This window comes from Propithecus coquereli, unplaced genomic scaffold (genome assembly GCF_000956105.1).
Source record: "Propithecus coquereli isolate 6110/MARCELLA unplaced genomic scaffold, Pcoq_1.0 Scaffold164, whole genome shotgun sequence".
Lineage (NCBI taxonomy): Eukaryota > Metazoa > Chordata > Mammalia > Primates > Indriidae > Propithecus > Propithecus coquereli.
Window position 1 is genome coordinate 2356807 of NW_012140969.1, and position 9556 is coordinate 2366362.

Here is a 9556-nt window from a genome sequence, read left to right on the forward strand (position 1 = left end):
TTGCCCATTCTGATCTCTGGGGCGGGGGTGCCAGGTCAAGGCACCTGAGGCTGGCTGGGGTTGGCGCCAGCAGCTGGGGCAGGCGCTGGGTGAGCAGGGGCTGCAGGGCCTCTCGCAGGCGGCAGTAGTTGCGCTCCAGCTCGCGGTGGTACTCCTTCTGGTCCGGCCCGATCAGGGCCTTGTTCTTCCGTAGCGCGTCTTCACACCTGGGGACCAGAGGCGCTCAGGAGAGAAAGCAAGATCGGGCGTGGGGGGCTTCCAGAAGGTGGGGTGAGGCATGCAGAGAGACCTGCAGCGGGGCTCAGGTGAACTGAGGAGCCATGTGGGGGTCAGACAGCGACAAGGGACCTAATGGGAATCAGGTGGACAGACAGCCCCAGCGGGGGTTTCGGGCCTACCTCTTGCAGAAGTCCTTGAAGCACAGCCGCAGTTTGTTGTGATGCCGGAAGAGTTTGGGGTCTTCTGGGATCTCTGCCAGAAACACCTGGGCCACCTCCAGGGGACCCTACGGGGTGAGAGGGATGCGTGAGCATGTCTGCATGGCGCCTGGAGTCCCCCTGCACCCGCCCCCATCCCAGCGGTGCCTGGTTCACGGTGGGCCCCACGGAGCCCTGCAACACCATCTGCAACATCTTGGCGTCTGGCGGGTCCTGCTCGGTGGCAAAGGCCAGCTCCCGTGTCTTCTTCTGCATGTCCTCGATGGCCACTTCAACAGGCGTCAACACTGTCTGCGGGGGCAGGGAGGAGGGCGTGCACTCATTAGGGCCTGAAGATGTCCTGACCCCAAGCCAGTCCTGGGTCGCTCTGACCCCACTGGGGACAGGAGGGGGTTGTCCAAGAGGCTGGGCAATGAATGGAGTCTGGAGGCTTCTGGGCACCTGGGTCTGAGAGGGTCTTGGCTTAGCTGCCTTTGTCTGACTTGGGGCGCTATGGTCTGGTTGGAGGCTAGCCTTGGGCCTGCTGGGTCTAGTGCCCTGGGGCATCTGGGGGCTCTACATCTGGGGTCTCCAGGCCTCCCTGGGTCTGGAGGTATGGGTTTGAGCCTAGAGGTTGGAACGTGGGGTTCCCATAGCACCCCAAGCTGGTTCTGGGGCATGTGGGCCAATTCCTGGAACTGGGGTCCCCACGTCTCTCCTCCCTGGGTCTGGGGTCCCTGTGTTTCCCCTCCCCGGGGCCTCCCTGGGTCTGATGTCCCCTGCCTTCCCTCCATCCCCTGGGCCTGGGGTCCCTGCCCACCTCCTCCCGGTGGCACACGCGGATGCGCGTCTTGATGTAGGGGAAGGCGTGGTTGGTGCTGAGCAGCGTCTTGCGCTTGTGCTGCTCGTGCAGCTCCCCGTGCGCGCGGCCGTCGGGCGTGAAGGGCGTGCAGAACAGGAAGGTGCGCAGCCCGTAGTTGCGGTCGAAGTAGGTCACCCGGTCCTTGAGCTCGTACGTGTCAAAGTACGGTTCGACGTATGTGATCTGGATGTAGGCCTGGGGCGCGGGGTCAGGGGTGAGGGGCCCATGGCCCCAACACACACCCGCCAGGCCCTGTCCCTGGTGAAAAAGGGATCTGGGCCTCCCTGGGTCTGGGGGCTTTGAATCTGGGATTCCCAGGTCTGCCTACGTCGGGATGTTTGGGAATCCCATGAGAACTAGGATTTGAGGGTCCCCAGGAAATAGTACTTGGGGTCTCTTTGAATACAGGGTTGCAGGAAAATGGTCAGGAAGACCCACCTTTTGGGGGTCGAGCTTGGACTTGTCCACGGGGTTAGAGTCTTTGATAATCTCCACGACGTCGTCCCCGAACCTCTCCGTGTAGAACTCCTGGGGACACGGGGCTGACTCGGGGCCGACTCGGGGCCACCCAGGCACACGCAGCAGCCCTCGCCCTAGCCCCAGGGCAGCCCCATCCCCCATCCCGCCCCCCACCGCAGGGACATGCCTCTAGCCGGTGTGAGATCTCTGCCAGCTTCGTGATCGAGGGCTCTTTGTACACGAACTCCTGCTCGTCCAGGTCGCCAAAGCGGGCGCCGTAGAAGCCCACGCGGAAATAGGTCCCGAACATGCGCTGGGGCTGTGAGGAGGGGTGTGGTTGCCTGGGAGGCCCCCTCTGGGGGTCTCCCTGCCTCAGAGATAGGTGGCCTTGGGCCCCATAGGGCAGGATGCAGAGAGACATCCTGGTGAGATGAGGATGGACAAAGGGGAAGCCTGAGAACATCAGGACTGGGGTGTGAGGACCCCAAGAACATGGGGTCATGGGTGCAGGCAGGGGACCCCGAGAACATCATGGCGTGGATCGCAATATGAAATCAGGACTGGGACTGTACTGCTCACAGGTATGTCCCTAATGGATACTTGACTGGGTATACAGCAGGTGCCAAATAAATGCTTGAACGACCGAGGGAAGGCACGGCTGTCTCTTGCTCTGGGACAGAGGCTCTGGCTCCCTTGTTCCAGGGCATTCCCTCCCCCTGCCTCCAGCCCTAAGTTTGGAAGAAGAAACCCCTCCGCCCCATAGAAACCGACCCCTCGACCGGAAAGGAAGTGGGGTGGCTCTGTGTTCACTCACCAAGGCAGGTCCCGGTGGGGTTGGGAGGACATGGCGAGGCCGGGGGACATTAGGGGGGACAGGGATACAAAGTCATGGGAGAGGTCAGAGGTCAGAGCCCCCAACCCCTAGGGTCCTGGTGATGCTACCCCATGAGAGTCATTCCACGGGACAGAGAGATCAGGGACTCGGGGAGGGAGGGGACCTGCTCGCCCCACCCGGCCCCCACCCAGCCTGCCCGCCCGCCTGCCAGGACTCTGGGTTCCTGCCATCTTTGGCCAGAAAACTCTCCCCAAACTAGGAGATGTCTAAAAATAGACCCAAGTAGGGAAGAGGCGGGATTGGGGAGGGGGCATGTGAAGCGGGAGATTGTGGGGGAAGCTGGGGAGAGACAGAGACCAAGAGAGACACAGAGACAGAGAGCTAGGAAGATAGGCAGAGACTCGGTGGTGGGCAGAGAGACAGAGACAGGGAGAGATGGAGGGTAACAGACCACGAGACACTGGAGAGACAGGCTGGCAGAGAGAGGGAGCGAGAACACCCCACCTCCCCCCTGCAGTGCCCGAGCGAGCCTTGCCCCAGGGAGGGGTGGGGTGTCTCTGGAGAGCTCCCAGCTGGGTGAGTCACAAGCTGCCCTCGAGATCTGGGGTGGGGGCCTCTGGGGGGATGTGGCAGGGGTGCGTCATCGCCCACTGAACCCCAGCCCCTGCCCCTGCAGCTGTGCTCCTCCGGCGCCCCCTGGTGGTCGCTGGCCGTGGCTGGCCAGCCATCCCGGGGGTCCCAGAGGCAGGTGGCCACTAAAGGCTGACTCACCTCCCAGCCAGAGCTCTGTGGGAGAGAGAAGATTCAAGGTCAGCAGAGTCCAGGGGGTGGGTTGGAGGGCGGGGTCTGGGGACCAGGGTCCTGGGCCCACCTGGTGCATGATCTTGGTGAAGGCTTCCTGCAGTTTGCCGTGCACTGCGGCCAGCTTCTTGTAATCCCGGTGGGCTTCCAGGATGGGGATAAGGTTCTTATAGACCTCATTCACCGCCTCGTAGAGCCCGCCCTGAGGGAGGTGGTGGCAGTGAGGATTCCCCAAACCCTGCCTCCTGCCTGGAGCACCATCCCCAATTGCTCCTACCTGCTCCACCTCTGGTGTTCCCACCAAGCCTCCATCACCTCCTCCAGGAAGCCCACCCAGATTACCCCCACCCCAGATGGGACACCAGTCTTCCCACTGGGCCTGCATAGATCCTTCTGTGGTCTTCACCACTATTCTGTTTTCTTTTTGTAGAAATGGGGTCTTGCTATGTTGCCCAGGCTGGTCTCAAATGCCCAAAGTTCTGGGATTACAGGCTTGAGCCACTGCGCCTGGCTATTTTTAACAAGTGTTTGCTATGGCCCAGGTGCTGTGTCCATTTGCATTTACCCGTGTTTCCTCATTGATGGCGGAAGCTGTTTTTTGTTTTTTGTGTTTTCATTCCTCAGAGGGGAAGTGAGCCTCAGAGACATGAAGGGGCTCCCAAGGGCCAGGACCCAAATGCCAGCCCTTCTGACCTAGTGTCCATGATCTCCACGCCCAACTGTGTCCTGGCAGGGAATAACAGCCACATGTGGGTGCCCCATGCCCTTAACCAGGGCATGAAGCCTGGCATATGGGGGGCACTTTGCGATGTTTGCTGACTGACTATCGGAAGGTCTGTGTCTACTCTCTAGCTTTTTTCCCTTAGGCTTTTGTCTCCGAGACTCCGGCAAAGGGACAATAATGAAAACAACATCACCACAGAAGAAGAAATCTCCCTAGAACACCTGACCTTGAATCTGACCTTGAATCTGTCCCCAGATGAAACTACCAGTTCCCCAAAATGGGAAGAACTGAGAAACAGGTGAGGTAACAACATGGGGACACAACCAGCTCCACACACACCAGAACACCCCTTGGGGCAAAGGTCCCAGGCCACCAACAAGTCAAATACAGAAGCAATCAATTGCCTTTATGCAAATAAGCAAACCGAAGGGGAGAACTCCTTTATGACAGTGGAAAAATCAAATGTTTAGGCATCAGCCTGTCAAGAAATGCATAAAATCCTCATTTCAAAAAGGAGCGGGATGTAGGTAGGTGGCTCATGCCTCTAATCCCAGCACTTTGGGAGGCCCAGGCAGGAGGATCGCTTGAGCTCAGGAGTTCGAGACCAGCCTGAGCAAGAGCGAGACCCTGTGTCTTGAAAACAAAATAAAAATAGGCCAGACAGGGTGGATTATGCCTGCAATCCCAGCACTTGGGGAGGTCAGGGCAGGAGGATTGCTTGAGGCCAGGAGTTCGAGACCAGCCTGGGCAACATAGCAAGACCCTGTCTCTACAAGAAAATTTAAAGAATTAGCCAGGCTTGGTGGCGTAGTCCCAGCTACTCAGGAGGCTGAGGCAGGAGGATCCCTTAAGCCTAGGAGTTTGAGGTTGCTGTGAGCTAGGATGACGCCACTGCACTGTAACCTGGGTGACAGAGCAAGACTCTATCTCAAAAAAAAAAAAAAAAAAAAATCCCCAGCCTGGAAGGGTTGAGGTGGTGGAAGGGATGACACCTTCCCAGCTGAGCCCACCCCCTGCAGCCAGTCCCCAGGGCCTCACCATGGTGAAGTAGGCGGCCGCCTGTTCCAGCAACCCCACCAGCCCCAGCTCCGTGAAGTGCTTCCCGGAGCAGAAGCCCTCCTCGTCGGGTGACAGGATGTCATCGGAGATGGCAGACTCCTCCAGCACGTTGGACGAGATGTTCTGCGGTGGGAGAGGTGGCATCAGACCCCGGTCCCTGCCCCACGAGTGCCGCCACCCCCTGCCTGCCACCCTCTGGCCACTGACCTGGAAGGAAACGCAGCCCACCGGCAGGTGGCGGCGGTCCTCGAGCAGGGCCAGGTACTCGGCCACCAGGGCGGCGGCGTGCACCATGCACTGGGCGGCCTCCGCGTGGTTGCCCAGCTCCGCGTGCTTCCCCGCCATGTTCTGCAGCCACGTCAGCCGCAGGTCCGGGGAGCCCTGGTAGCCCCGGGCGATCCTGGTGTCCCGGTGAGGGGCGTGGATGAGGGAAGAGGACTCACCTGGTCCTCCCACGGCTTCTTACTTGTCCGTCCCCTTCACCAGTCACCCCTGCGGGCCAGCCTATGTCCTCACTGTACCCTGTTCCCTCCCCTGTTCCCATATCTGTCTACCCCTTCCCTGTCTCCCCACCTGTCCATCCCCTCACCTGTCCATCCCCTCACCTGGCCATCCCCTCACCTGACCGTCTCCTCACCTGTGTCCTCACCTGTCCATCCCTTTACCCATTCCCCTGCCTGTCCAACCCTTACCTGTCTTCCCACTCACCTGTCTCCTCACCTGTCCATCATCTCCCCTCTTCCTCCTTTGCCCTGTCTCCTCCCTCATCTAACCCCTCACCTGTCCCTCCCCTTCTCATTTTTCACTTGTTGCCCTGCTCACCTGTCCCTCTCACCTGTCTGCCCACCTGTCCCCCTCACCTGTCTGCCCACCTGTGCCACCCTCACCTGTCCCCTTCACCTGTTCTTATCAACTGTGCGTTCACTTGCTCCCTCCTCACCTCCTCAGACATCCACTCCTGTCCCTCTCACCTCCTGCTCTCCCGTCCCCTGTGGGTGGGTGGGCGTGGCCGAGGTGCCGCCTGGCCGGCCGTACCTGTACATGAGGTCAATGAGCATCTCGGGGTCCTCCTGGTGCTCCTTCATCTTCACCGTGTCGGTCAGGATCATGTGCAGGTTGAACATCAGGTCCTGGACCTGGAGCCGGGCAACGGCGGGGCCAGTGAGGGCGCTGGGAGGTGAAGGGGGCCAAGGAGGTGGATGGGGGTGACCGAGGGGAGGCGGGGTGGGGGCCCAACAGGTGTCACCTGCTCGGCGAAGGTGCTGTCCCGCAGGCCCACGTCCTCCTCGGCGTAGGTGAGGATGGTTTTGAGAGAACGGCGCAGGTGCTCTTCGCTGAAGTTCTGCGTCGTCCCCACCAGGGACGAAAGTGACATGGTCACCTGCATCTTCACTCGGGCGAAGTTCTACGGGGGCAGAAGAGGGAGAGCGGGCAGGTGAGCCTCGGACCCCAGACCCTCGCGTGGGAGCCTGCTCACCATGCCAACGTGGCCATCGCGATCTGCCAGCGACGCTCCATGATGCCTCTCCCCTCCCCCCCCATGGTACCGAGACCCCCACGGGCCTTGTGAGGACCACGCCCCGGCCGCGCTCACGTGGCCAATCTCGAAGTTCTGGCGCATGAGCAGGTAGAGCGAGGCGCTGGCGTGCGTGCGGATGGTGCTGATGCGGCTGCCACAGTGTCGCAGGAGCCTCAGGCACAGGTCGGCGCACAGCTCCGTGTCCTCCTCGAACAGTAGCTCTGGGAACTTCCCCCCAGGACCCCAACAGACACAGTTCAGCCAGGACCCCAACAGACACAGTTCAGCCCCTCCTGGTTCTGGCTCAGAAGGTCCCAAGTGGGGACCCGGGCAGGGGCACCTGTCTGTGTTCTGCCCCCTTCAGCCGAGCACAGCTGGCTCTGCAGTTCAGACCTGGGTTTAAGCCCTTGCTGTGTGACCTTGGGCGAGTGACTTGGCCACTCTGATCCTCATTTCCTTCCTCTGTTAACTGTGGCAAGGTGGTCTCTGCTCCATGAAGTTGCTGAGCACACATTATGTGCTCAATGAATGAGCTACTATCACTATTATTATTCGATTTTATTTTTTTAGAGACAGAGTCTCTTGCTTTGTCGCCCAGGCTGGAGTGGCGCAATCATAGCTCACTCCAGCCTTGAACTCCTGGACTCAAGTGATCCTCCTGCCTCAGCCTCCTGAGTAGCTGGTTCCTGCCACCATACCTAGCTAATTTTTAAAATTTTTTTGTAGAAATGGGGTCTCGCTATGTTGCCCAGGCTGGTCTCCAACTCCTGGGCTCAAGCGATCCTCCTGCCTCAGCCTCCCAAAGTGCTGGGATTACAGGCGTGAGCCACTGTGCCTACCGATGAGCTAATATTATCATTCTAAGAATCACAGTCGTCAAGTGGTGCTTACCTTGGACACCAGGGCCCGCTGGGTAGCCAGGCCATGCTGCAGGAAGAGGGCACTCTGGGCACTGCCCAGACTGTACAACACGACCTTTAGCACCGCACCCAAGACGCTCTCCCGGGCCTCTGACAGCATTACCGTCTGGGGGTAGGGAAGAGGGGGTCAGAAATCCAGGTGTTAGAGGCCGGCATGGTAACAGGGACAGGGAAGGAGAAGGATTATGGAGTCAGAGATCACAGGGCACTGCGGTGCACTCAGAGGACAGAGAAGATGCTGGATCACACCGTACCTGCACGATGATCTCCAGTGTGTCTAGAACCACCAGGCTCGCCTCAGTTGCCAGGTTCCCCTCCACCAAAGCCTCATGTTCTACTTCATCCTTGGTCCTGGAGGGGAAAGGAGGTCTTGGGTGGAGGGGGCCACTTGGGGCCACATCCCCACGCCACAGCTGTGCTCTCCCGTCCTTGGCATCCCAGGACGCACTGGCTCCCTAGAAACTGGTCTGAACGCAGCGAACCCCCTTCCGCCCACACTCACTTGTCTACGCGGTCTGAGGTCTGTCTCCAGTGTGTGATGCTCTTCCGCCAGCGGACGTTCTCCTGGTGCCCAAACGGGCTCCGCTCTGAGACGCACGGGCACGCACGTGTTCACAGACGTGCGAAAACAGAAGGCCACACGTGAGTGGGAGGAGAAGCGCGCAGGCACGAAGACACCCAAGTGGGGTGACCCGTAAGGACCCCAGGTGGATCAGAAGGCCGCACGCAGGTAGATACGAGTGACAGATGGGGACAGAGAGGCCTACGGGGATGGCAGTGACATGTGGACTTCTCTCCGGGAAAAGTGAGCCGGACGGAGGGTACGCATGGCCCCCCCTCATGGGGTCCCTTGGCCAAAGGCAGGGAGCGGCTGCTGGGGATGGGGACACATCGCCCACTCACCACGACTCCGTCGAACCATTTCTTGTCGGGCCCCGATGGTGCCCAGGATGGCTTCCTCGAGCCGCGCCTTCATATCCAGTGACTTTTTGAACGTGAGGCTGTTGATGCGCTCAAAGGCCTTTTTCCCCTGGGAGGGCAGAAAACTGGGGTTCGAGGTAAATTCTGTTCTTGGTAGGACCCGGGCGAGTCCCTCTCGCACCCTCAAGACGCTGTCCTTGAAGACACGGTTTACCCCTTTCCTCCAAACTCTCGTGAAGGCTCAGCGCAGAAATAGACCCCCCGACCCCTTTACCCTCCGCCCTGCAGAGTCCGCCGCACAGAGACGGCCCGCCGCACCCCGGGGCCCTGCAGAGCACGAACTGCACCTGTCCCTTCCGCTGCCACCCCCTGCCACCCCCTCGCACCTTGTACTCGAAGGCCGCCAGGCAGAGGTACAGCAAGTCCAAGAGACGTCCCAGCTGCGGGAGGGCCAGGTCAGCGGCCCAGCGCTGCAAGAGGGCTGGCTCTGCGTTCTTCAGAACCCACAGCACACACGCCAGCAGGGTCCGACTCGACTCAGCAGAGAGGGGACAGCCCGAGCGAGAAGCCTGCGGCCAGAGAGGGGACAAAGTTAATTTTCACTTTCTCCGCACGACTGGAGGTATCAGCCAATTTGTATCTCATTACGTAACTTCTGTCGCCCAGTGGGATGATGTCTATAAGGACAAGACTCAGACTCACCGTTGGGGGCCCCTGGGAGATGCTGGCCCGGGAGCCGGGGGCCAGGGGGCCACCAGCGATGGCCATGGCCACCGAGGGGTTGATGGTACCTCCAAAGTCCCCTTCGCCGTCTAGGTCTGAGTCAAGCATCGAGGCCAGTCTTGACCGCTGACCTGGGCCCTCTGGGGGGACGGACAGGGCAGGGGAGAACAAGGCCTTGGTAAGTGCTGTCCCATCTCAAATCTCAGTAGTCTTTCCTCACACCACCCCGAGACCAGGTTGGGGTCTCTGGGTGTCAAATCCCAGAACGTCCTTATTGTACTTTTAATTAGATACATTAATAGCGCCACAGATTATAA

The 9556-nt window shown here is 60.0% G+C and overlaps 1 protein-coding gene across 4 annotated transcripts in view; it reads right to left on the bottom strand.

Annotated features, from left to right (window-relative positions):
- The window catches only part of DOCK6 (dedicator of cytokinesis 6), a 39336-nt gene that overhangs the window by 639 nt on the left and 29141 nt on the right, over positions 1–9556 (bottom strand). For all 4 annotated transcript variants that reach the window (XM_012641268.1, XM_012641267.1, XM_012641266.1 and 1 more), the window contains 19 exons: positions 9219–9379; positions 8903–9085; positions 8499–8625; positions 8098–8182; positions 7850–7946; positions 7567–7701; positions 6751–6903; positions 6403–6561; positions 6192–6292; positions 5364–5556; positions 5136–5279; positions 3444–3575; positions 3344–3358; positions 1925–2050; positions 1717–1806; positions 1237–1473; positions 585–728; positions 399–505; positions 45–206 (listed from right to left, as the gene is read on the bottom strand). In XM_012641268.1, coding sequence (XP_012496722.1) covers positions 45–206; positions 399–505; positions 585–728; positions 1237–1473; positions 1717–1806; positions 1925–2050; positions 3344–3358; positions 3444–3575; positions 5136–5279; positions 5364–5556; positions 6192–6292; positions 6403–6561; positions 6751–6903; positions 7567–7701; positions 7850–7946; positions 8098–8182; positions 8499–8625; positions 8903–9085; positions 9219–9379 — 2551 coding nt within the window. The remainder of the gene's footprint in view (positions 1–44; positions 207–398; positions 506–584; positions 729–1236; positions 1474–1716; positions 1807–1924; positions 2051–3343; positions 3359–3443; positions 3576–5135; positions 5280–5363; positions 5557–6191; positions 6293–6402; positions 6562–6750; positions 6904–7566; positions 7702–7849; positions 7947–8097; positions 8183–8498; positions 8626–8902; positions 9086–9218; positions 9380–9556) is intronic.